This window comes from Parambassis ranga, chromosome 7 (genome assembly GCF_900634625.1).
Source record: "Parambassis ranga chromosome 7, fParRan2.1, whole genome shotgun sequence".
Classification (NCBI taxonomy): domain Eukaryota; kingdom Metazoa; phylum Chordata; class Actinopteri; family Ambassidae; genus Parambassis; species Parambassis ranga.
This window is the reverse complement of record NC_041028.1, coordinates 9796223-9822464: the sequence shown is the minus strand read 5'-3', so window position 1 is coordinate 9822464 and position 26242 is coordinate 9796223. Positions and strand designations below refer to the sequence as shown.

Here is a 26242-nt window from a genome sequence, read left to right as displayed (position 1 = left end):
GAAGGTAGAGCATGTCTTTATTGATAACAGTTGTTATACAGAATGCACCTATATACCCACTCCATTCATGATGAATCCAGTCATTTCATAAAAGGCTTTAAGAGCACTTGCCTGGTTAGACATAAAGACTGTGTGATATAATATATTCTTAGGTAAAAAGATCAAGCATGAAAATACAGTATTGACAGGTATTATTGTATCTATTCCTTGCTTGATATTACAGTATATCTGAAAGAGCTACATCACCATTTAATATACAGTTAATGTGATGTGAACATAAAGGACACAATTGTTGTACGTATAAAAGGCAAAGTTTACAGTATGACAACAAAAGTTAAGCTGCTAAATGAACATTGCACATTTTAAATGATTGAAAAGGCTGTAAAATAGTTGTAATTTTGGCAAATAAATAATCCATGTTATATGATGTTCCAGGCTATATATGAATTTCAAATATTTCTGACCCCACATGTGCAGCTGTCATTTCAATGAACTTTATCCTAAAACCTGTCCTGGAGGTTTTCATCTGAAGTGTTTTTTTAGAAGTGTTTTATTAAAGCTAAGCTGTTTTAAACGGTCTTACAGGTGACTGTATTGTGTGAAACCCACAGCTGTGGATAAAAAAAAAAATTGCTTGTACAGTGAACTGGTCAAAAAAGGTCTGGTCCTAAATACAGACATCTCTTTAAACTTAGGCTCTAGAGGAGTGTGTGTGTGTGTGTACAGTGGCGATTTAGAGCTCTGATGTTAGCTGCCCTTTGCTTTGGATGATCCTCATAATGGACTGCACTACCTCGGACGTGGTGCCCTGACCCCCGATATCAGCTGTGTGCAACTGCAAAAAAAGAACAGTAAGTTCAAAAACATGCATGCATGAATATTACAAAATGCCAGGCAACTGAAACACTGAGATTTGTACTTGCACTGGAATGAGAGTACAAATGCTGTAGTTGCATTACTGTTTGAATTTTTATGGTCTAAACACTGATGTGTTTCTCAGCATACAGTGTAGACTGTCATGAGGGCTTTCTGATAGTAAAAGGATACAGTGCTCCTTTGTGTGAATGTATTGTAATGCCCTTTAGGAAGTGAGCCAAACCTGCCACCAGGGTCTCTAACACACAATAAGAGGTTTATAGCAGCATGACAGGTGAGAGAACGGGCCTGTCAAAGATGGAAGACTCACCCTTGTTTCATTCATTGTGGTGAGAACTGCATTTCGGATAAGGCTTGCATAATCATAAAGCCTGGAGAAAGACAGGAGAGGCTTGATTTAATATTATTATATCACAGTCAGAATATTACATCTTAAACAAAATGGCAGGACAGCACGTTTTTAAGATTCTTCTGTGTAATAGCTTACTTAAGGTGGTCCAGCATCATGCAGCTAGCTAGCAGCATGGCAGTGGGGTTAGCAATGTTCTTGTCGGCAATACTTTTTCCTGTGTTCCTTGTGGCCTGACATTCAGAGCGGAAAAAACAGATATGATTCAAGCATTTTATTCATCTTCTATTAACTGAAGGAAGCTGTAGTATAAGCCAGATAATTTCCAAACACTCACCGTTTCAAAGACAGCGTAAACATGGCCATAGTTGGCTCCAGGCACAAGGCCAGGCCCTCCGACCAGACCAGCACACACATTGCTGACAACATTCCCATACAGATTAGGCATCACCATTACATCAAATTGCTGAGGCTTGGACACCAGCTACAAAAACAAAAATGGATAAATAATGTACATATAGTAACATTTCCACACATTACTCAAATCCAATGAACTGTCACTCTCACCTGCATGGTGGTGTTGTCCACAATCATGCTGTCAAATGTGATATCTGGGTAACCAGAGGCCACTTCTCTGCAGCACTGCAGAAACAAGCCATCACCAAGTTTCCTGTAGAAGCAGAAAGCCCACATTCAACATTTTTAGCACAGCCATTATATAACTCTTAGAAAGCCACAAGACTCTAACAGGAATTACTATATTACATGATGTTGGCCTTGTGTACAGCTGTGACCCTGCGGCGGCCTTTCTCCCTGGCCAGTCGGAAGGCATAGTCAGCAACCCTCAGGGAATTATTCCTGGTGATGATCTTCAGACTCTCCACTACCCCTGACACACTCTAGAAGAAGACAGCAAGCAGAAAAATACTAAGAAAAAACATTAAGGCGGAAGCCTGAGAGTGTAGAATGGTAGACAGTGGAATTGATTGTTTTCCTGTTCTGCCTGACCTCGTGCTCCAGATTGCTGTACTCTCCCTCAGTGTTCTCCCTGATGATCATGATGTCAATGTTCTTGTGGCGAGTCTGGACTCCAGGGAGAGACTGACAGTGCATCACATTGGCATACAGGTCTAAGCTTGTGCTGTGGATACAAGTTGGGAACAAGAGGTGTGTTAAGAGACAAACAATGAGAAACACAGGACCAAATCAGGTAAGAAAGGTGAGGCAACTGACAAAAAAGAACCTTTGTCAAGGAAATTGAATATTGCTAAACTTACCGCAGCAGATTGTTTCTGGATTTGACAGATGGAGACATGGTATGTTTGGTCTCGATGTTACCTAGTAGGAGAGTTAAAACATTTTTATTATCGTAAACAACATGTTGTTCATAGTTGTGTTCTGCTTTTCATTTCTGAGTGTCTTTTGTTGTACATTAAAGGTGTTTTCATACCTTTAAGGGCAACTCCATTACGACGGATGGCAGTGATGGCATTATTGATATCATCTTCTGTCTCCAGAGCAGAGTTCACATGCACCACCTCAAAGTCCACCGGCACACAGCTAAACCTGCAGTATGATTACAAATTCCACAGCAATTTTCACCTGGCTCTAGCTGACACCTTTTAGAAGGATTTAGTTTAAGTCTAACCAACCTGAAAACCTCTCTGACATGACTAAGAAGCTCTGGACCGATTCCATCTCCAGGTATCAGGGTCACAGTGTGTCTGCCTCCATATTTTGCAGGAGGGGGCTGCAATTTATACATTATTAAGCAGATTAAATGTAATAAATGTTACGAGCAACACAGCATTTAAACCCATAAACCACGAGTCACTTCTCTACATTGCATTGTTGTAGAAATTTTAGTCCATGTTTTAGACTGATTGTCATACAAATGTACAAACACAAAATTCATAATATAAAAACAGCAGAGAACCAGTTTGAGATCCTTTGCAATCCACCTGTGATGTTACATGGCCAAACTGGTTTATAACACTGTTGTAGGAAATAATATTTACAGTGTGTATTGTCTAATTCTAGTAAACTGTGACAAGAGTAAACTACTTACGATGTTCTCCCTCTGTTGATGAAGATGGATGCAAGGAAAGCAGAGGGACAAGTCAGTTTTACAGTTTTGGAGAAGAACATGTTAATCCAAATAGTGACAGATACATAACACTACACAGAAAATGTGAAAGAAATCCAACCCCAGGCAGTTTAAACCAAATCCACATACCACGGAAACCACACCACAAGTCTGATCCACTTACAGTAAGCAAGGTTTTGTTCCTGCGACTCGTCAGAGTTGTTCCAAATACCTGAAAAAAACAAAATGCACAGATACTGGATACAGTATCCACAAGGTCTCAAAACTTCAATGCATTTGACTCAGGAATGTAGAGAGAGCTAGCTGCTAGTTCAGCTGCATGATTTTTAAGCGTATGACCTTGTGTTCAGATACAACAACAGATAATAATTTTAAGATTTAATTTGGGACAACACACTAACCATCACAACAGATAATGAAAACAATGTGTTTTGTCTTACTTTAACCGTATTTCCAAGGCGTCCACCCCAAAAAGGATGAATAATTTTGGACACCGAGAGAACAGCTCCGTAGGCAGCCATCTTGATTTAGAACTGGAGTCGTGTGAACGAGTAGGAAGTGCTCGTTTTTTATTATTTTTATTTTTTGCTATAATTGTTGACATGAAAGTTTTTATTTATCGTGACAGCTTCCATATCAATTCAGAAATTCGAGGAATTAAGAAATTAAGCTAGTGGTTAAAAATTTGAAATAAAATTTAGTCACGTGGACCTCTTCGCGCAGACTCCGTGCTCACGGGCTGGGGTGACCCGAGATATATCCCGGAAGAACTGGGATAAATCAAACATATTAGTACTACTTGTCGAAATCAAAGTAGTAAAACTTTGACTGAACAGTTTGGCTTTATCTTTGCTTCTCAACGAAAGCTTGATTTGTGTGAGAGACTCAATGAGGAAACAACGCAAGAAATAGTAAAAGTCCGGCTGACAAGAGCAACAGCTTCTGTTTGTGATATCACAGAAGACGCGACCAAAACAAGGCAACACTCGACGTGAGCTCGGATCAAGTAGGTAAGATCCGTCGTTCATAATATTTAACTTATCAGAAAATGTAGCCAAAAGCTGATCTTTTATTAACGATGGGTTGTGTTTATGTATAACCGCGTCATCTCTGCAGAGCCATCTTGCATGGTCACTGAAAAATAGACAGTTTCATACATTTGAATACTTGACACCATGTGTTTTTAGAATGATAGCTAGATGTGCTGTTCACACATGTGCCCACATTTTTCCGTTATAGTTTTAAATGTTCAAACTTTTGTAGTCCTTTATGTCTTAATATTTTGTATTCAAGTTTTATAACTTCTTCCTAGGAAATTGAAGCTGATTTTGGTTACGCATTGTGAACTTGACTCAAACCATTCTAACGCGGCTACTCTTTGCTAGGTCTATGAGACGGTGAACCATGAGGTTAACAGGTAGGGCGACTTTTTTTAAAAAAGTATATTTTACTCCCTCTGTGTGTGACCTGAACTGATGCGTCCTCCTGACAGGGCCCCTGCGAGCTGCAGCTGTGCTGCTGTTGGTGGGGCTCACCTGGCTGCTGGCAAACACACTATTTGGAGGGGACAGTGGTTCATCTTTGAGACACTTCTTTAGTGGTAAGAGAAGCGGTTTTGAAAATGGAGTATTTTAGGACTTTGTGTGTTGTGCCACTACAACCCCCACTCATGTTCTGTTCATTGTATGTCTGTAATGCCATATCAATTTATAGCCTTGTTGTTAAATTACATTTTTACTTTGTTTACTTCTACCTTATTGTATCTTATTTTATTTTTTAACCATGGCTGCATCTTATTTCTTAATTCATGTTAATTGTTAATATTAATATGTTTTATGTACGCACTAATCACTAAGGTAAAATCCTAATAATGTGAAACCTCTTCACTTACATGGCAATAAACAATTCAGATTCTGATCAGGCAAAACTGAGCATTGGGGAGTATCACAATGGCCTCTATGAAATCAGCAATTCACTACATTAAAGACACTAAAAATAATTAATAAGATGCATGCAGTTAAAAACCTATAGATGGGTGTTGATTTCATCTTCTTTAAATTTTGAAATAAGAATTGATTGTGAAACCTGTGTATTTCTTTGCAGGTGGAAGTGAGGAACCAACACCTGGTATGTAAAATACATCATACAACATCAGTCTAATTCTTGATTGAATCTATCTTACTTCCTATCAATAGTCACTAATGCATCATATATTTTAGAACCCCGTCCCCGAAGGTACAAATGTGGACTTTCAGCTCCTTGTCCTGCAAAGCATTTGGCATTCCGCCTGGTGTCAGGTGCTGCTAACGTCATCGGCCCCAAAATCTGTTTGGAGGACAAGATGTGAGATTTAGTGGTTACATTTTCATTCTTTGTCTATGTCTGTTTTCCCCCTGCTGTTTTCTTTTAGTTTTGTTTTGGTTCACAGTCTGTTCTGTTCTTTTTTTCCCTCTGTGCTGTCATTTTGAGGCCTCCAAGTCTGGGGAGCTGAATGCAAGTATTGTTTATGTATGTTGGTCCCTCCTCTCTTTAGTTGTGTGCCTGTACTCTAGACCTTTTTTATGTACATGTCTTTCTTTTGTTTCAGACTGTGTGAATTAAATACATTAACGTGTGGGTGTAACACTTGTGTTTCTGTCAAACAGGTTAGTTAGCAGCGTGAAGAACAATGTTGGCAGGGGACTAAACATAGCTTTAGTGAATGGTAAGAGTGTCATGCTCCAGCTTTTAACAGGCTGTTGTATTAAATGTTGAGGTATTTTACTATCTCACTGCTGTTTCATTTCTCCAGGGGTGACGGGCGAGCTCTTGGAGACGAAAACCTTTGACATGTGGGCAGGAGGTAATAAAAATCAGACAGTAGTGTGCACCATGAATTTCACATCTGGGAGTGAGTATGGGGAGGTAGTAACAACTTCTAAACCACAGTTTATAGCTTATCTGATCATTTGCAGATGTTTCTGACCTGTTGAAGTTTCTCCGGCCACTTCATGAGGGAACCCTTGTGTTTGTTGCTTCTTTTGATGATGCAGCTACAAAGTAAGAATCCATAATCCAGTCCATGTCTTCAGCAGATTAATGGTTAGCTGAATGTGAGTTTTTTTGTTTAACTTTTGTGTTAGACCTAAACAACTGCAGAGAAAGTATGTTAAGAGTTAAGTAATATTGTGGTATGTTTGCCAACAGGTACCTTTTAAAATACTCACAGCACAAAGACGTTCAGAGACAATCATTTTTAAGTCTCTTTATGGGGTTTTATTTTTTAATTGTGTTGTATTTGCAGCATGTGTTGTGAAACTGTAGAATATATATGAGTTGAAATTGATTTATATTCAAAAATTGCAAAATGTTTCAGTGATTCGTGACATTTAAGTTACAGATAAAGTTTATTTTCCCAATAAGACAGACTGACCTACTGTGGGTTTTTCTGTTCATGGCAGGATGAATGATGAAGCTCGGCGACTGTTTGAAGAGCTTGGAAGCACAGCAGTGAAGGAGCTTGCATTTAGAGACAGCTGGGTGTTTGTTGGTGCCAAAGGCATAGAGAATAAGAGTCCTTTTGAGCAGGTAAGTTACTGATAAAGGCTGGGGGTAAGGTTTATTTAAGCAGTGACTACATTTACATTCTCACTATATTATGCTTAATGTATATATTCAGGTTAAGGCATGCACTGTAGCTACTGCACTGTTCCTATGTACATGTTTACCAGCATTATCTTAATAAACCAGCAAAGGTAAGCTAATAGTGGTACCAACAATCACTCTCATTCATAGCGGCAGACTAGAAGGAAAACACAGGTAGGGACTTAGCATTCGACTGCAATTTAGGCTAAGAAACCCCAAGAAGTTTAGAGAAAAGTCTGCAGCCAAGACTTGCATGAAAGGGGAGTGATGTTACAGATGCAAACTGAAGACCAAATTCCTGCATGTCACAAGGCTTGTTTAAGAAACACCAAAAAATAAAATGCAGTGAAAAGATAAAGCAAAGATATTTACCATGCCAAGGGCACAGCCTGCAAAGGCTTCAAAAATGTGATTGAAGTCTCTGACACTTCTACTGAGGAAATATTTGTTGTCTAAACTAGTTTCAACTCAGATAATTGGTGTCTTTCTTTATGCATATTATTAGCTGTCATCCAACAGCAGCTGCCATGCCATTTGATGCCAGTCTGTTCTGTTTGCTGTGGTTGTTCCTATTAGCGAATGAAGAACAGTAAGAGCAGCAACAAGTATGAAGGCTGGCCTGAGTCTCTGGAGATGGATGGCTGTATTCCTCTGCGGCCGCCGCTGGAAGGTTAAATCAGCCCCTTTTTTCTCACACGTACTTTACAGTAACACTTGGATTGGCAGCAGCTAAACAGAATGAATAGAAAGGCACCTAGCTGCTAAATGTCTGAAAGCAATCTTCTTGTCTTTCCTCTCATGACAGAGGCCTGAGGTGGATGCAAAGATTTTCTTGACTTTATATATTTAAAATTGCTGGAACCTGTTGAGTGGGATTAGCAAATAAAGCTTTAAAGGACACGAAGTTTTAGAACCAAGTAAAAAATCAGGTTAAGGGGAAGTTGAAAGTCCAAATGTTTAGTGACCAAAGTGTATTGGTGTTGTGTAGTGAATGATAACAGCTGGAGAAGGTCTTCCAGAACCATTATCTTCCAGTCTGCCTGTAGGATGTTGGTAACATATATGTTGAGTCCTGGGGCAGAAAACGCACCTAACTGGTTTCACACTAAAACATTGAGAAAATTAATTCATGTTGACATACGAACAAGCTAATCTAGTAAAGGCTTATATAAGCACCAGGTCTGTGGACAGATTTTATATTTGAATAATATATTTTTATTCTTTAACGTATATGTCAGTGATATGACTAGTGTTTGTTTTCATTGTTTCTGGGATGCACAGCAGTTGTTGCTTGCCACATGTTTACAGATTTGTTTAGACAAATTTTGCCTGGGCCATTATCATTTTGATGAAACTATTTATTTTAACAACATAATAATAATGTGGGTTCATCGTAATGCCTGTAATGGCTTTAATGCTGTCTCAGGCCTGCAACCATGTGTCCACTGAATGCTTTGTTTAAAGATTCAACCTACACGTGTGGTTGTGTATTTTTTTTTTGTAATGTTGAATGTATTAAGTTACAAGCCTAATGTAAAGAAATTAAATATGTGTAGGGTTTATGTTTGGACTACATCATCACCTAAGTGTACTATTTTTTGTTATTAGTCATTTTTTTAGTTGGTGTATGTGTTTGTATTGTGTATAAGGAAACTGAGGAATAAAAAATGTCTGAAAGTTCGTTTGAATGATCTTCAGTAAACTGGCATACATAAAGAAATTCACCAGAGGGCGACATAAGTCCAAGTCTCACTGGGGTAACTCGGTTCATTCTGCTCAAGGCATTTGTTTGACTAAGCATATGTTGTGGTGGGATAAAGGCTGTGGACTGAATGAACAGGATTTCTGATTTGACAGTGATTTTAAAGACAGCACAAAATATTGTCCATCGTTGAATCGGTAGATCCTAACGCCCAGTTACTGGTAAACACCATCAATTTTATTGTTCCTTTAAAATATGTTATGGGGCATTCAAGTGTTGGCAAAAAAAGCTGTGATTTACAGTCATGCTATTTAATGAAGAGACAAGAGACCATGAGCGCGGTTTCAGTTATGCATAGAATAGTGGTGAGGTCTGGTTGGATTAGTGCTAGGACCATATAAATACTAAAAATATATTTATACTTATCAAGGCCATGTCTATTTATTGTCTATATGCCACAGGTAAATACAGGGCTAGGCTAAATGATGAAAACATCCACTTAATGGATTGCTTTGTACTTTTGCAAAAAGCACAAGAAAGCCCAAGAAAACGATCATATTTATCAGCTAAAATGAATAAACAGTAAAAGCCCCTGAACTCATCTTTTTGAAATTACCATGTTCTTAATTTTTATCATATATAAACAGAATAAAACAAACTAGAAAAACATTTCTGAAGAAAATGCAAGTTTTATTGCTGCAGCTGAAGCATTGCTTTGCATACTGATGTGAAGGATTGCTCTGAATTGCTGGAGAATCAGAGCAATTCAGATCTGTGTGTCAGCCTGTCACCATGATAACAGCAGAGGAGACCTCAAAAACTACTCCAATTTTGAGAGCCTGGCGTGCAGAAACGATTCGGAATAAGAAAATTCTGAATAGAAGTTTGATAGAGCAGCATCTAATGCGCATTTTAAGAGTAACCTGAGTCTTTAGCTTGAAATTTGTAGGAGATACATTTGGCAGATGACACGGAAATTGCTTAATATTTGAAAAACTATAATTTTTTTAAAAAAAAAACTTGAAGTTGACCCGGAATGTCCTCGGTGAGAGGAACATTTTGATAGTTGAATGGCTGAAATCGGTCAATGTATGCTGTAGATACGCTGCGCCAAAAAACCATACGGAAGAATAAAAAAGAAGAAGAAGAAGAAAGAGGATGAATAACAAGGGATGGATTGCCTAGCAACGGCAATCAAACTATTGCCTAGCAAAGGCAATCAATTAATAAACAAAAGACATTGGGAGGTATGCTAACCTAAAAAAAGACTGATAGAACCAGCCAGCATTCTGTCAAAGGCCTGTTATAGTAATCAGAATAGAGGTAAATAGAATTAATTTTCTGCTTTTCTGTTTTTTCTTGCTAATGTTTTTGGACCTTAGTAAAACTGAACATTTCATGAAAGAATTTTTTTTTTTACAATTTTTGTGTCTTATCTCAGGTGACTTACACAAATATGTGGCACTACATAAACGGATTAATCTGTTAACCATACAAAATTTGTCAAAGTATCGTTGCGGGTGTGTTATCGCCAGTGTTGAAAATCAATTGTTTCTAATAGCAGGTGCACTGAGGAAGTTTACGAGCAGCATGTGAATGCATCATTAAAGTCACATAACGCGCCGTGCACGTAAACACGTGTGACGCTGCCCTCTGGTGGCGGAACGAGCTCACTGTCGGTTTTTGTGTCCTCGCGGGGTGAAGATGAGCCCCGTGGCAAAGTGAGAGCGAGCAGGCAGCGCGCGCTCACTCGGCACACACGAGAACCTGCTGAAGGCCGCTGGAGTCCTGCGTTGTAAATTATGTACATAAGTTACCGCTGTTTTATCGGATACACATGAATGGCCGGTCGTACAACTTGGAGCCGACAACCCGAGCAGCGTGTGGGGAAATCTGTAAAGCAGCGGCAAGCATCGTCTGAACTGGAACACGTACACCAAGTGCCGTGTGCCTGTCTCTCCCTCTCTCATACACACAGACCGAGGCTCGACGGCTCCGCTGGGGATTTTCTAGCCGATAGAACCGCGACAAGCTGCTGTAAAATGTAAAGAGAAAAAAGATACGAACGTACCCCTTTTTTCTAAACATTTTTATTTGTATTTTTTCAGTGGGTGTAAAAATAATTTTGTAGGTAGTGTAAATTTCGTGTAAATAACACCAGCGTTTGTAAATAGATAGGTAATAAAAAAGGGTTTTCAGTGAGTTTGCTGGCTAACCAAGCTGCTTTGGCTAGTAAGTCAATATAACGCTGGACCGACGAGCTACGATGTTACGTTTGGGTGAGTGATGTTTGTTGTTATTTTACAATTACACTGCATTACAATACTACAGACCCCAGTGAGGCGTTGTTGTTGTTGTTTGGTCCGGGCTGTTCAGCCACTATGAGATTAATTATCAGGCTATTTAACCTCTTATGTGACAAGTCAATATTATGCTGTGTACAAACACTTAAATCAAGTGCAGACCTGCGGGCAGACAGGCCCTCAGACACCAAGAGTTAGCCCGTCATATGGATGCTGATGCTCAGGACCCAGGGAGGGTTTGGTGGTGGTGTCAGTCGTGTCAGTCGTTATGCTTTTGCCCTGTAGCTCATTTGTACGTTGTGTCTTTCACCCTTTGCGTGGCGTTTCCCAAGTCAGCTGAGCTACCCGACTAGCCAATAGCTGCTGTACATGGTGCCTGCACATCCAGGCATCTCTGTGTTGTGTATACGCTGTCGCCTATAAATAACGTACATTAATGTGCCTCAGAGCCAGTGAGTGCTGCATGTGCAGTCCTCTTCACGAAATCTTTGGTTTCCTACAGTTTACCTAGAATGTGTGACCATCCTCACCTTTGCTGCTGTCTCTCTTCAGTAACACATATATACATTAGTTACTGGCTTTGTTTCTGATGGCATCCATAAATTATGCATAAAGCTAAGCATCGCCTTCTCAACTTCTGTATTGATCTTTCTGCCAAAACAGTGTATCTGAGAGCAGTAGAGGTGTACTCAAACACTGAAGAGGATGCCTTCCCTCCTAAAATAAAAAGCTTGACTACTCAGATCAACACTTTGCTGATCTCCGGGAATTATCCATAGAAGTTATTAGAGCATTTGCAGGGCTGCAGTTGTAGATATGAGCTCCAGCAGTATTAAGCCACTTTAGTGACATGTAATCCTGATTCATCATTGGCCTATTAAGGAGCCTTTCTCTCACCTGGATTAGAGGAAGCTTTTGGAATTGACTAATTCTGCTCACTGAGGGGAATGAAAGAGAACAAAAACTGGGGTTAGATAACACATATTCTCTGTGTGTCTCTCACTGAACAGTACTCTGTGTGTGCTACCTACACTCTACTCTCCCATGCTTGACCTGGATTGGACAAAAGTCCTTGTTGTGTTTTCAGCCTTGAGTTTCTCTAATGGGAAGAGAACAATCATTGTGTGTTTGATTCTAGTGACCAGCATTTAATATTTTTATCTTAAGCTGCAACATGTGCCGAGCAACTCGTGCCCTCGCTGAGCTGGTGGAGTAACTTTGTTATATTTTGCTCTGCTAGTTTTAACTGCCACAGAGGTGCACACGTGCCGCTCACAGTGATGTATCCTGGAGTGACTGGGTTGCAGAACTCTTGTCTGCATTAGACATGCTGAACAAATAGGGGTTTTGTTTTTATCTGGCAGTGTGGTCAGCAGCTGAGCGGCAGAGTTCTGATGTAGAGCTGAGATCTTCCGAGTAGCTGCTGCTTGACAATGAGCCAGCTTTCAGACCTTGTGCTTGCTCTGCCCGTCTCCCCACATCACTCATACTCCATCTCCTTCTTAAATCTCTGTGGGACTAATGCTGAACTGTTGGAAGACTCGTTCGATTCAGGTGTGGCATTACCCATAGGTGGAGAAGTTGGTGTTACAATCTACTTGGAATCAACATACAAGGCAGATGAGGATTTTGTCATTCAACTAAATTTAAACTGATTTTGTTCTTAGTTTTCTGAGTTTTAAACCAAGTGAATGAGTTTTGGTTCACTGGTTCACTTTCTGACTTCCTGGTTCACTGGTATTAAAAAGGCTCAGTCAGTCTAGTGATCAACAAAGGGATAATATACAAATTACTGCAGCTGACAGTTAAAGGGATAAGACAGCAACTAACCAAACACACTTATGCTACTGTAACTTTATACTTCATAACACAAGCACCAAGTGAAATGTTGTAATACATAAATGTTGGTTTATCAGGCTTAATTTAAATAAGAAATACTAAAGTTATCTTAGGAGACAGCTGGGTTCTCACGATTATTGTGAGATCACGACCGGCCATCTTGCCAGGTTTAAAGCTATGGCTTAAAAAAAAATTGTTCAGAGGCGTCTTTGACAACGGCAGAGACCATTCAGAAACATTTCCTTTATTTGTGTCACATGGAGTTTGCTACTGTACCACCTTTCAAGGAGTGGGTCATGAGACAACTCTGTCTTCCAGTCATTCTGACCCTAAAAATCTTTTTTCAAATGACTGATAGCTGTGTGAAAATCTAAAATAAATACATATTTACAATGTTAACAACATTGTGACATGATCTCTCCTCTAGTTCTACAGCAATATGACACAGGAATGTAATGAATCATTCCATACCAGTGGTTAACCTTGTAGTTTAAACACTGGTAAATCTTTTTTGTCCTTTATCAAAGTGTCTGTGATGTCTTTTATGATCACATGAAGGGATGTGATAGGTTGAAGTTAGTGTGTGACAGACCTGACAGACAGGTTATTTTTTGAAAAGCACCTGCTCTTTTCAAACAACTTTTAATGAAGACTTCCCAGACAGGCTCTGTGTACAAACACCCATCAGGTGTACCGACACAAATGCAGGTAACTTTACAGGAACGGTCCTTCAACCTGCTTATCCTCAGCATTCAGCATCTGGTTTTCCTGTGACACTGGACATACCAATGGAAACTATTCCTATGCTAATGTAATCACCTCATGTTTTCAACTTCCTCTCCTCTCCTCTCCTCTCCTCTCCTCTCCTCTCCTCTCCTCTCCTCTCCTCTCCTCTCCTCTCCTCTCCTCTCCTCTCCTCTCCTCTCCTCTCTGTGCACAACTGTAGCTGCTTTTGTTCTACCAGAAATTTAGCTATAGTCACTGCTTTCATTCACACAAACATTGGCACATATTTTATCAGGCAACCCCCCACCCCCCACAGCCCCCCCTTTGTCTGTGCCACCCCCTACCCCTTTATCTCTCTCTTGTTCTCTTTCACACACATTTTTCCCACCCCTTTTGCTAGCCGGCCCCCCTCACTCCATCTCTCCTTCTCTCTCTCTACCTCTCTCTGTTTAAAACTCTACTGTCCGCCTGCTCCCACCAACAGCAATCCCTTCCTGTCCCCCTCGCCACTTTTTATTCACTCTTTTCATCTACACGTCCCCCTCAATTGCAAAAACATAGCTGTCTGCGCACGCACTCAGTCCTCTAGCTCTTCCTTTGTCTGCCACCCTAATTTTCCAGCCGCTGTTTGGCTGGAGGGATTAATGTGTGAAGTGATTGAAGAAAAATGTGCAACAGGATTGCACTGTTTGTGCTGTGTTTAGAGTTGTGTAAGGTGTGTGCATGCATGTGTGTGCTCTTTTGTTTGATTTGTGCCAGAGTAAAGTTTGAGTTAACTCTGGCTTCTTGTGCCGATAACAAAAAGTTCTACACAGGGGCTTTTAAGAATAGAATAGAATTCCCATCTTTGGCACTCATGAAACAAAGATGTCATGATAATTTTACCCGCACATTTCAGAAATGATCAGGCAGCTGCAGGTGTTTTCTCCATGTCAGAGCCTCACGGAAGCCTTTAGGGCAGGCAGAGTGCAGCACGTCACATGTTCAGTTCTCATATGCTAATACTGATAGATACATGATGAGACAATGACTTTGACATGGGGAATTTGATGCATGCCACACATTTGGAGCCATTTTGCTGCCAAAGCGAGATGTCACCATTTCAGCTGCGGCAGTGTTAGCTTCGACTTTAGTTTATCACGTTTGCTAACATGGGCAGTTGCTTGGTCATTTGGCTGGTGTCAGGAAATTCCTTTCGGCGTTCTTTCATTGAAAGGGGACATGCGGTTTGGGTGTGCAAGTCACAGTTTGCTTTTGATGTCCGTTTCTGTATTGTGTATGAAAAATAGAAAAGGGGACAAATGGATACAGAAAGAGTGAAACACATCAAAGTTTGTCTGATGTGTTGCTCTTGTGTGTCTGCATCTTTGTGTGTGTGTATTTGGAAAGGAGACTGGGCGGGTGTGAGAGACAGTGATGGGGTTGAACGTGTTTGATGTACTGTGATAACTCTGTCCGGTATGTGGCTTTCATGGGAACTCCTTGCCCTGGGGACATGAGCGAATAAGCTCCTGTTTAAAGGGCAACTTCCCTCTCTTTATCGCCTGTTGTTTTTCCCCCTTTATGTTCCCCACATCCTGTTAGCCTTTACCTTTCTAGACTCACTGTACACTACAGTATGGACATCATGGGATGCCATAGCTAGATCACTTTACATTAAATTTTAGCATAGTAATACACCTTCTCCTGTTATGGTTTACTGAATAAGTATTTATGGGAAATTGATGTTTATCAATAAATTAACTGCTTTTTACATTCACATGCATGTTCACTGGTTCAATTTCTTTCAATATGGCTCCACACCTGTTGTGTGAAGGCATTAAACTACTTAAGTAATTTAATTACCTGAAGTTAGACAGATTTGGATTTTTACTTTCTCAAGTACATATACACACTGCCCCATTACCCCACATGCATCAATGATTTCCTAATGAGTTTTGTTGCATTATAACATTAGGTGTTGAGTGTGTTGTGGGAGGCTGCAGTGTGTCTCTGAGAGTCTGTTTGGGGAATGTTGCTGAACTGGAATTCTTTCTACTGTAGCCTCTTAGTAGTTGGTCTAATATGAGCATATTGTGTTTTAATTTGAGTGACAGCTACTAGCATGGCACGTCAGGCTCGTTTACTTTGAGCCCAGGCACACAATAGGCTTGATGTGAGTGTTAATGACTATGTTATAAAAGAGATGATAGCTGCTGTGAGCCACTAGATGAGTCCCAACTGGTCATGATGGGCTTTGTGTGATTTAAGAAAGTCTGCTCTTGCTGCTGTGACATTTCACTGGCCAAGACTGGCAGTGTATGTGGTCCCTGTGGATACGTCATAGCTAAGAGCACTGTAACACTAGACGGGTTGGATACCAGCGACAGGGGTGCTTAATGGCAGTGGGCCTCGAAAGTTTCACGTGGTCACTTGTAAAGTAATATGTTTAGTGCGAGTTAATACTCGTGCCCTACACTGCACTTTTTAGTTTCCATCTACTATAACATTACACTCCCCGGACATTCCTTGTGTGCAGGTTTGTGTTGTTGGTATGTGTTAGCATGCTTCCTTCCTGTGTAATCAGATGCTTAATCATAATTGTTGACTTTGTGTTTTATTGCATCTGTTTTTGGTTGCTCAACCCTGTCTCTTAGATACTGTCTCCAGAGTAACTTCATGCTGGCCACAGCATGGTCATAATGAAACAGCTCTGATGCACCCGCTGAGTGATCATTGGCTGTCAGAAGGCAGAAGAGATATACTACCTAGGGACAGATGGGAAGTGATAGAAGAGAAGTGAAGATGAAGATGTCATTGGAAAGATGCCCACTAGCTATCTCACACTGACACACATGCACACAGACCTAAACAGTGATTGAGTTGTAGTGTTGCAGGCAGATTGCTATGTCAAAGTAAGCCTTGTTCATTTTCACCTTCTGCTGGCAGAATGGTGCTGAGGGTCATTTTTTAAATCACGTTGAATGGTTGACTGGATATGCTCTGAATTATACTGTTTGTTGATGCCTGCTGATGATAATCCTAATCATAGTTGTGTATATTCATGAGCCCTTTGTTGCAGATGCGAGGTAGTGACTCCTGTACTGTTCAACAATCCCTCTTTGTATGAATTATTCACACTCAACCGGCCCATAGTTCATCATCCATATTTAATGGATGGGATTGCATACTCCTAACTGCAGCTTTCTGTTGACTAATGGAGCTGTTGAATACATTGTCAGACCCAAGATGCTGATAAGCATGCACCTGATGATTGATTGATGATTGATTGAGCCATGTGAGCCATAATTTTTGACCATCTGACATTCTTTGATGACTCTTTTGGTTTAAATACACCAGGATGTAGCCTTTGTTTGGCAGAAGAGTTTGGATTAACGTTATGCAACAAGTTTGATTGCTGCAGCTGAAGCATTGCTTTGAATGCTGATGTGAAAGATTGCTCTGAATTGCTGGAGAATCAGAGTAATTCAGAGCTTTGTATGCCTCTGTGTATGCCTGTCACCATGGTAACAGCAGAGGAGACCTCAAAAACCACTCCAACTTTGAGAGCCTGGCGTGCGGAAACTATTTGGAATTCGAAAATTCTGAATACAAGTTTTATAGAGCAGCATCTAATTAGCGAATAAGTCAACGAATAAAAACGAGACGAAATTATTGATGGAGACGAGATCCAATCAGAGCAAATTTTGTTTGTGGAAAGGGAGGGACGAATCAGGAGACGGCGGCAGAGAGCCAATCAGAAGTGCTTACTCATGCATGGTCACACAAAACAGGAGAACAGACACACAGACACGTTTAATTTCAAGACAATCAAGACGGTTTACAAACCGTGCGGAGCGACTATCAGCGGTAAAAACAATAAACCTGAAGCGATATTTGCAGACGAGTCATCTTAACTTCCGTTCAAAGATACACGTGACAAAATCTATAAATGAAGACACCGCTGCTGATGGTTTTACAGCATGCGACCTGTTTCTAAGTTGTCACTGAAGTGTTTTGCTGTAGTTATGGAGTATTCATGAAGAAGGTCATGACTGAACAGTGTATTCAGGGAGAGCAGCTCACTGTTCACTGCTGCTTTTGTGAAAAGGTCATAGCAATTAAATAAAGAGATGTTTGTTTCAAATAACACAAGTTAAAGCTGTGCCTGTTTTTATTGCACAATCAAACCTTAAATATTTCATGAAAAATATATATCATAGAATTTTAGTCGACTAAATCCACGGCAGATTTAGTCGACTAAAATTATTTGATATTTAGTCGACTAAAACTAGACTAAAACTTTAAAAATGTTGATGACTAAAACGTGACTAAAATCAAATGACATTTTAGTCACAAGACTAAAATAAAAACTAAATCCGAAATTGCTGCCAAAATTAACACTGCTTTCTACCTTCCTTCATGTGTTTGAATTCACACCAAGTATGGAGAATTTTAAAACCTAGTACTTTTTGGTATATGTTGGGTCTAATGAAAATATATCTTATTAAAATGTGTCTTATTACACTCTGCTTCTTGTAGCATAAATATGTCAGTATGCCAACATGACAGCACTTCTCTGTCATGACTGTCTGAATATTAATGCAGTGTTTTGTTTTGTCTTGCAGGTTTACTTGAAGATATTCACACAACAGTTTGAAAGAAAAAACACTGCAGCTTTCCCAACAGCCCTGAAAAAGACTTAGATTTAGTGTTAGTTTGTTCTTACTGAGAGACGACGTGTGGTTTTCTTTGATTAGCAAGGCACAAGAGGATTCTAAAGAAAATGTAGGAAATGGTAAGAAGGAAAGTGAAGACAAACTATTCTCTAGCATTTGTGGTCTCACCCTCCTGTGCTACTCTCAAGCAGCAAGGGAAAGAAGAGAGAGAGGAGGAGGGCAGAGGCAAAGTGTGAGAGGCACCAGTTTGATCGAGGAGAGCTTTCACCTGCAGCACTGGAAGAACAACCCGCCAGACTAGAAGGGGTGAGTGGGTGACCACAAACAGAGAGAGAGACGGGGACTGACGGAGGAGGAAAAGTTTGGAGGAGGAGGAGGAGGAGGTATAGGATGGCTACTGACCCAGGAGAGCCCACAGGCACAGAGGACTCCTCGGAGAAACCTGATGGGCAGAAGGAGGAGGACACGGAGCGGGAGGGCAGGGCCAACCAACAGAGGGAGAGGACTCATAACACCCCCTTGGACTTCTCCTCCTCCCAGACTCAGGAGGGAAGAGCAACAGGAGGAGAGGATGCAGGAATTGGTGGAGGAGGAGGCGGAGGTGAGGCTTCCCAAAAGTGTGATGAGACCACAGAGAGACCGATTTCATTCTCCTTACCCTCCTTACCAGTCGACACAGGTCAGAAGCGAATGAGAAGGGAGAAACGTTTCTTCAGAAAGAGTGTCGAGATTTGTGAGGAGGACGATGAAGTGGAAGTACCCTCTGAGGTCTCCCACAGTGCCCCACACCTGGAGTTGCGCTCCTCAGACTCAGTCTTTACAAGCAGTGCCCAGCACCAAGGGGCCACTTCATCCTGTGCAACCTTAGGGCATGACCCATCTTGCCCCAGCACAGGCCAAGAGCCTGGCAAAGATGCTCCTTCATCTGTACCTGCCCAGAGAGGAAAAGAGAGGGACCATGAGCAAGAGGAGGAGGCAGAGATGAAGGCTGTAGCCACCTCTCCTGGAGGAAGGTTTCTCAAGTTTGACATTGAACTGGGTAGAGGAGCCTTCAAGACTGTGTATAAAGGCCTGGACACAGAGACTTGGGTGGAAGTAGCTTGGTGTGAACTTCAGGTAAGTCAAGCTTGTTATTTGATTAAATATTTTTAACATTTTGCATTATCTGACATAATTATGTACAGGATTAAATAAAGAGCAAATAATGCACTTAAAAGGTGTTTGCACTCCTGCTAGGAACGGATATTTACTTCAACAAAACATTTTCCCAGGTACTGTGTTAACACGAGTTTTAGATAACAATCTGGAAATCTCAGCACGTTGTCTGCTTGCTATTCATACTGTATGACTGCAGCTCAGTGGAGGCCAGGGTGAAAAGGAGGAGCAGTTCTTGTAATTGAGTGACAGCACAAAGTAAAGTGGAGGCTTTGCCTTTTCTAGGACTGTTATGAATAATGGAATCATTAGCTGTCAGCATGTCTTTCTGTTGTGATAGGCATCCTATTTGAAGTAGAAGTTTCCACATTTGCATGAATTTTATTAAGGGATGGTCTCCTGCATTATTAGTACTGTGGCAATAAAGACATCTTCTCTGCATTATGTGGTAGAACTATTGTTGGAATGGTGGGATGATGTTTAAACAAACCGTTTTTGTCACTAATGTAGCTGTTAAAACATGATCACAAATTTTGCAACAAGAGTTGATGGTCTTAGAAAATATCTGGAAAATATTATTTGACATGCAGCTATTTTTTAACATGCTTATGGAGGCTACAGTCTACACTTGTCTATGTGATGTGTTAATGTGAGAAATGGAAATCAATGGTCATATGACAGGAAGGCTTTGAATGCATTTTGTGTGCACAGAGCTAATAGCAAGACTGTAGTGGCAAACATGCAGTGGGAGGAAAAAAATGATTTTCAAGTCTTTACATTACTGTGGCCAGTCGGATTTTATTATGCTGAGAAATACTAGGAAACACTGGTATATGGTGTGAATTCAGCATGTGGTGGGAGACCGAGTTGTGGAGAAGAGAAGAAACGCATCCCTCTGATTCTCAGCCTCACAATAGAGAGCAGTGTTATGGTAAGCCATCTGATTTGACTGCTGGCTTTGTCTGAGGAAAGTCAGTCATGTGTTTGGTTTGGAGCTAATTCCAAAACAAGAGCCTTGGCTAATCCTTGAGATCAGGCTCTGTCTGTTGGACTAACAAGCAGCAGGCATGGCCTCATCACCTTTTCTGGTATTACTTCAACACCTAGTGAATCACGTTCACATTAGTAGTTGAGCTGCCTACTTAAATACTCCACCTGTTCTATTTTCAAGTGATCTGCTCAGCATGTTTCACCTTAAATAACAGTGTTATTGTAAATATGTTTTGCCACCTGTCAACCTTCTATAATAGTGTTGTATCAAGCATTGGTTCATGAGTGTGACTACATGTTTTTTTCAAACAAAAATGACATTAGGCTTAAGCTGCACCCATATTGGATCTGTTCTATCCAATTTTGCCTCCAAAATACAACGGGCTAAAGGAAAATCGGGGGTAAAGTCACTTTGTTGTTGTTTTTGTTTTCTTTCATACTATTTGTAGAATAGGCTACATCAGAAATGACTTAGTTAATCAAAACCCCTCTATGCATATTTCATTGTCTAATTGGATTTTATATAATTAACAGCTAAATGATGTGAGAGGAAAAACAGACTGAGATTCTGACACACAGAGCAACAGCTAGGACAGAGAAAGGAAAAAGGCAGACTGTGAGAAAGAAAAGAGAGAGACACGGGAGGTGATGATGAGAGGGGGGGAGTGAGAGACAGTCGGGGAGACGATGAGCCAAACGGAGGATTACCATGGCTTCCCTCCCAGAGAGCAGTTGTGTGGCTAAGTTAACACATGGAGCGCAGGGCGACACATGAATACACACTAACGTGCACATTAACACATGCGACACACAGTGGCCGGGTCACACGCCTATAGATGGATCCAGTGCCACATTCAGTGCAACTTTCTAGTCACTCGGCCCACCTGATCTGTCCTATTTACTACACACAAGCTTGTACACAGTGTGAAGGCAGTTGTTGTCGAAATGACAATCGAAATAATAATGACACATTGGTGTGATAATAATAAACTGGAGTACATAGATTAGACCTGAGACATTCATTTGTCCTCATAATAATAATGAGCAGTCCTTAGCACCACAGCACAGTGTAGCTGTGTCTGTCTGATTAATTTTTGCCTAAAATTGTTCAATCGTGATGAAAGACAAACAAGTTAATATTTTATGGAGGAGAATAAAATGGATTTATGGGTTTATAATGCTATAACATGATGAACTCTGTGCCAAGGTTTCCGGTTTGAAGGCACTGATTGTGGCAGGATGATAAATAGCCTATCCATGACTAGCCAGATTCACTACCTGTGAGACTACAGCCTGGGAGCACCATGCTCCTCCTATGTCCGTAAAGAGAGGGAAGCCAGGGGATTAGCTGTCCAAATACAGCTTGAAAGATTGGGTAATTAAAGTTAACAGTGCAGACACCATTTCTCTTCTCTTTCTCTCTGGGAATTCCACATCTAAAAGGACAACACTATACATCTCCCTTGTTATTGCCTCAGTTGTATATTTTGCCACTCATTACCCCAAATAGACATGTTGTACGTATCTTGTTTCTTGTACATGTATTACATTTATGTGTTGCTTCCTGTCTGTGTCAACATGGCATATCACTGTATGTGTCTCTCTACTACTCTCTCTCTTTTTCTCTCTTCCTCTTGTCACCCTCCCTCTATCCCTTCCTCCCTCCCTGCTCTCCCCCATCACTTTTTGTCTGTTTGAGTGAGCATGCAGAGTGATCCAGGGAGTTAATTACAGTGGGTGCCTGTCAGGCTGGAACAAAAACCCTGCACAGACAGCATAACTCGGGCGGCAGAAACCAGACTGGTTCAACCCAGTCATCCCAGACTGGTCCAACTCAGATCAGACCAGCCACATTCATGCCAGAATAAGTTGTGACTATAGCACCTGAAACATTAGGTGGTTTTTGTTTTTGTATGTTGACTGGTGCAGGTGAATGGGCGTTTCTTAGTGACAGAAGTCAAGACCCCTTAATTGCTTCTTTAAAGTTGAGATCCGCAATTTGTTCATTAACATTAATCCTTGGTTGTGCCAACTCACCTCACAGATTAAAGTATTTTAGTTAACTAATTGATTTACATGATGCACATGGACGTTTTGCTAAACTAATTCTTTGGTTTAGTTAATAAAGTGAGGAGTGGGAGATTTATGTTATTCCTGATTGTAAAAATCTTGCTGGGTTAGACCAGGGAAAGCAAAGTTATACTATTGATGGATGACTAAAATTAGTGGAGGCTAAATCAAATGGACTCCAGCTGAACTGACAAGACCAGATTGGTATTGACCCAGCCAAACTGGCCAGACGATTGTTCAACCAGGGCACTGAAGGTTGGCAAGTATCCCCTGGGCTGCATCCACCCACCACAGTCTTCATTACCTAGCCAGCAACAGAAATTCAATTGCTATTGATTGTTTGAGACATTACCAACGTAATACTTCCATTAACTGTACAGTCTAATCAGAAATCGGTAAATCTGAAACACTTGTAATCAAATCGTTACGATGTCATTATTGATAGAGGCTGACCAAATGAAGGTCTTTGAGCCAGATTTTAACAAAGTGCAGTTTTTGGATCAACTGTGACACTAGCTAAGCATTAAATGTGCCTCTTTCACCGTATTTAGTTAAACAGAACACCTAATATGTGGTCATTGAAAAATAAATAAAAAAATGCAGTGTAGTAGCTAAGGTTTGTAAACTTGGCCCACTTTTAGTCTGTCATGCAGGTCAGCCCTTTTCAAGCAATCTATCTTGTTAGTGTGAGCTGTTGTAGCTTACAGTAATCTAATCCTAGCCACCCGCCACCTTGGATTTTCAAACGCTGACATGCTTACTCCTATACAGCAGACGAACACACTGCATGCACGTGCATAAATGAACAAATATCCACCAACAGAAGGAATGAATAAAGCACCACTGTTAGTTGACAGTGTGTTAAATCAGCCGTGTTTATGCTGCTGTAGCTTCTACAGATAAGAATGTGACATGAATGTAATCAGTGTGATATCTGATAGTCATGCTGTGTTTGCCAAAATAGATGTTTTAGGGCTCACATGCTTTGGTGTTCATGGTCCTGACCTCTTACCATCAACCAAATGTGCCCTGTAAGTCATATACTGCCTGTTTTTACCCAGTGTTTTATGAGGCTACCTTATAACTGGCAGTTTGACCTTCTGCTCTGCCAGATGTCTGGTCCAAAAAAAGTCTCATGGTGCACAACCAGCTCGTAGGTCTTCGGTCACTGTTTACAAAGGTATATTACCTAGTTCCCTGACACAGTGGTACCACGTACAGGATTGACAGGTCTTTGGAGGTTTGGGAAAAATAACAGAAACCTCTCTATATATGTATAATTTAATTAATTACATGAAATAATTTGGTGCACCAACCTATACTGAACACACACAAGTGAAGATATCTGACACAGATTTTCTTGGTTCTATTAAAAAAAACTTTAACATCAGAAAAAAATTGGCATGCATGTGGCTTAGATGGGACCACACTAATGTTTATCAGCCCTCACACATCTGTCTTGATGTTATTTAGAAAGCTAGGAAGTTTTGATACTTCATATTGCATAGCTGCGATATAAATGGATGGCATTTGTAGTAGTTCCAAAGACAGTGGACGTCTATAAGACCATATGAGACTCACAGAAAGACAGATTTACAGGGTGAAAACAACACCAGCTATACTGCCACACAGGTAAAGATACTATACACATACAGTCCATTGCAGCTGACCATTGTTTATGGTTTTGATGACAACTGTTCACTGTCGATCTATACATGGTAAGGTCAAGTGTATATACTGTACATAGCTGTCTTGCTTACACTATCGTGTCAGTAACACACACAAAAAACAACAACATTTATTTGAGCAGAAATGCAGAACAATTTGGCTGAGTTAGAGGAAGACCAGGACATCCACATAGAGCTGTGTCATGTGCTGCTTCCCTTTCTCTCCCCCACTTTCTGTCTGTTTGTTTCACTCTTGCCTCCTCATCTGTCTGATGGTTAAGAGATCATTCTGTCACATTTTCCCCATGGTGGCTCTGTGACATTGTTTGTCAGATCTATTTTTGTGTGTCTGCTGTCCCAACATAATACTAATACACTGTAACATAGAATTTCAGATTATAGCCATCAGTTTCATGAGTTTTATTTTGAATAGCCATGTTGGAAATGAGAAGAGAACGGTGACACAGCAATGTTTATGTTAGCATCAGTAAGTATGTCTCTGAGTTGGTTTACAGTGAGGAGCATGTCTGTGCAAACGTGTCTAGACACAGACTCACAGACTGAACCCTTTGTGACCTTTGATGAACCTAAGGCTGTCTGATGCAACACTCAGAGGGAGACACAATAGATGCTGAAGAGGCGGCAGACAGGGACACACAGGCGGGCGCTCTGTCTCACACACTGAGCCAGACAGTGAGGTGGAGTGATGTTCTCAATGAGGACAGTACTCTATGCCAAAATAAAACACCCTGGGAATAAATATATAAAATATATATAAAATAAATATAAAATATGTACAGACGTGTAGGACAGGTAGAGACAAATAGTATTCAGACATAGGAATGAGGACTTACACCTACACACATGCATGCATTTGCACATGAATGCATGCACATAGTAACAGAAGTTAGTTGGTGTTGAAGGAATGAAGACATGAGGGTAGGTCTGGCTTGGGCAACTTATTCTTAGCCATAAGAGTGCAACGAGGAGCAGCGTTTTTGTTGATGCTACTTCCCTGTTGAGAGAGGAGGGGTAAAGATATTGTCCCACTAGTATTTCCAGAAAAGGACACCGAGCCAGACACGGAGAGCAAAGGAAAGACATACGCAGATCAGAATAGAAGCACAAGCTTCTACAGCAGGTGGAGAGATTAATATGTATACTGTGACAGAAAACTCCATCACATGAAAATATGTTTATTTGCATCCTATTATTGTTATTTCATCACCTCCCTGTGAGGGGCTCTGTGTAAAGCAAAAAGCCCAACATCAATGGCATTGATTAGTGGAAAGCCGGTGTTATGATGACTTCTATTTATAGTGAGGTCTGTTGGTGATGGCCAGCCATCTGACTTCCCCACAGATATTCAGTCAGACACACTGTTTTGTTTTGTTTTTTTTTCTTTCAGTTTTTTTTACATAAATAAATATATGTCTTTTTGTTAGTTACAGGTTGTTGCCAATAAACATTAAAACATTAAAACTTTATGAATGCCCTTGAACAGCAGGTCACAAGGTCAACAGAAAAAGCACAGACCTGGAAAGCTTTCTTATTTGTACACATGGATATAGCAGACACAACAGTTGCTCATGACAAGTCTAAAAATACACACTGACTTAGTGGAGCCAGCAAGATTTATTCCACTGTCTAAAGCTCTGATTCTCACTATTATGCTTGACCCTTAATACCATATCCCCTAATATATATAATATTCAAAAACATTATCATGTCATTCATGACCTCTTATCGTCATGAAATTTAAAGATGTGCATATTTAGTTTGAATACATATTATTACAGATGAGGAGAACATAAGCAGAGGATGGCAAGAAAAGAAAAAGATTATTGTAAACATGCATTATTTTTTTCACTACAGAAGAGAGCACCTTCGATCAATTACATGTGTTTATGGTCACATAGCCTGTGCAGTAGTGATTAACAGAAGGATCGGTTAGTGGCTGCCTCTGTTCCTTTGGGCAGCTGCTTCTGCCAGTGAAATGGATTTCTCCTGCGTCCATTCTGTCCGCCATACTGGAAATGTGTAGCAGATGCAGTAGAAATGTGTTTTTATAAAGCTAAGGCTTGGGTGTAGCCTTAGCACTGCCGCAACTCTATATTGCTAGTGCCATCTAGTGATAGTAGGTGTAATTGCAGTCATAGGTCTGATGGGAGTAGTA

At 40.5% G+C, this 26242-nt stretch overlaps 3 protein-coding genes across 9 annotated transcripts in view; 2 read left to right on the top strand and 1 right to left on the bottom strand.

The window, feature by feature from the left end:
* idh3g (isocitrate dehydrogenase (NAD(+)) 3 non-catalytic subunit gamma) lies at positions 1-3876 on the bottom strand. The gene is made up of 13 exons (XM_028410763.1): positions 3773-3876; positions 3496-3543; positions 3294-3305; positions 2878-2975; positions 2676-2791; positions 2503-2563; positions 2234-2366; positions 1991-2124; positions 1793-1895; positions 1563-1709; positions 1364-1458; positions 1187-1247; positions 1-835 (listed from the first exon to the last, which is right to left on the bottom strand). Exons 1-13 carry the CDS (start codon positions 3851-3853, stop codon positions 734-736), a joined length of 1191 nt encoding a protein of 396 aa, XP_028266564.1. The 5' UTR covers positions 3854-3876; the 3' UTR covers positions 1-733.
* Positions 3877-4071: 195 nt separating this feature from the next.
* Positions 4072-8636, top strand: fam3a (FAM3 metabolism regulating signaling molecule A). Of its 2 annotated transcripts, none has more exons than XM_028410527.1 (10): positions 4072-4338; positions 4718-4749; positions 4825-4932; positions 5436-5459; positions 5552-5675; positions 5978-6036; positions 6124-6174; positions 6287-6371; positions 6773-6899; positions 7533-8636. In XM_028410527.1, the coding sequence occupies exons 2-10, from the start codon at positions 4737-4739 to the stop codon at positions 7629-7631; spliced, it is 690 nt and encodes a 229-aa protein (XP_028266328.1). In that variant the 5' UTR covers positions 4072-4338; positions 4718-4736; the 3' UTR covers positions 7632-8636. The 2 variants fall into 2 exon arrangements, with proteins under 2 accessions (XP_028266328.1, XP_028266327.1); XM_028410526.1 differs by having other exon boundaries at positions 4072-4342.
* A 1731-nt stretch (positions 8637-10367) lies between these two features.
* wnk3 (WNK lysine deficient protein kinase 3) overlaps positions 10368-26242 on the top strand; it is a 32981-nt gene continuing 17106 nt past the window's right edge. For 5 of the 6 annotated variants that reach the window (XM_028410522.1, XM_028410523.1, XM_028410525.1 and 2 more), the window contains exons 1-2: positions 10368-10937; positions 18134-19300. In XM_028410522.1, the coding sequence (XP_028266323.1) occupies positions 18575-19300 (726 nt within the window). In that variant the 5' untranslated portion in view covers positions 10368-10937; positions 18134-18574. The remainder of the gene's footprint in view (positions 10938-18133; positions 19301-26242) is intronic. The other variant, XM_028410521.1, reaches the window with a different exon arrangement.

What these genes read in the sequence shown, in the direction of transcription:
- idh3g (XM_028410763.1), bottom strand. Translation starts at nt 3,853, where the DNA reads ATGGCTGCCTACGGAGCTGTTCTCTCGGTGTCCAAAATTATTCATCCT. An exon ending in GTACACAAGGCCAACATCAT is followed by an intron (nt 1,896 to 1,990) that starts GTAATATAGTAA and finishes CTGCTTCTACAG; the next exon opens with GAAACTTGGTGATGGCTTGT. An exon ending in TTTACGCTGTCTTTGAAACG is followed by an intron (nt 1,459 to 1,562) that starts GTGAGTGTTTGG and finishes TCTGAATGTCAG; the next exon opens with GCCACAAGGAACACAGGAAA.
- fam3a (XM_028410527.1), top strand. An exon ending in TTTGAGACACTTCTTTAGTG is followed by an intron (nt 4,933 to 5,435) that starts GTAAGAGAAGCG and finishes ATTTCTTTGCAG; the next exon opens with GTGGAAGTGAGGAACCAACA. An exon ending in TTTGATGATGCAGCTACAAA is followed by an intron (nt 6,372 to 6,772) that starts GTAAGAATCCAT and finishes TGTTCATGGCAG; the next exon opens with GATGAATGATGAAGCTCGGC.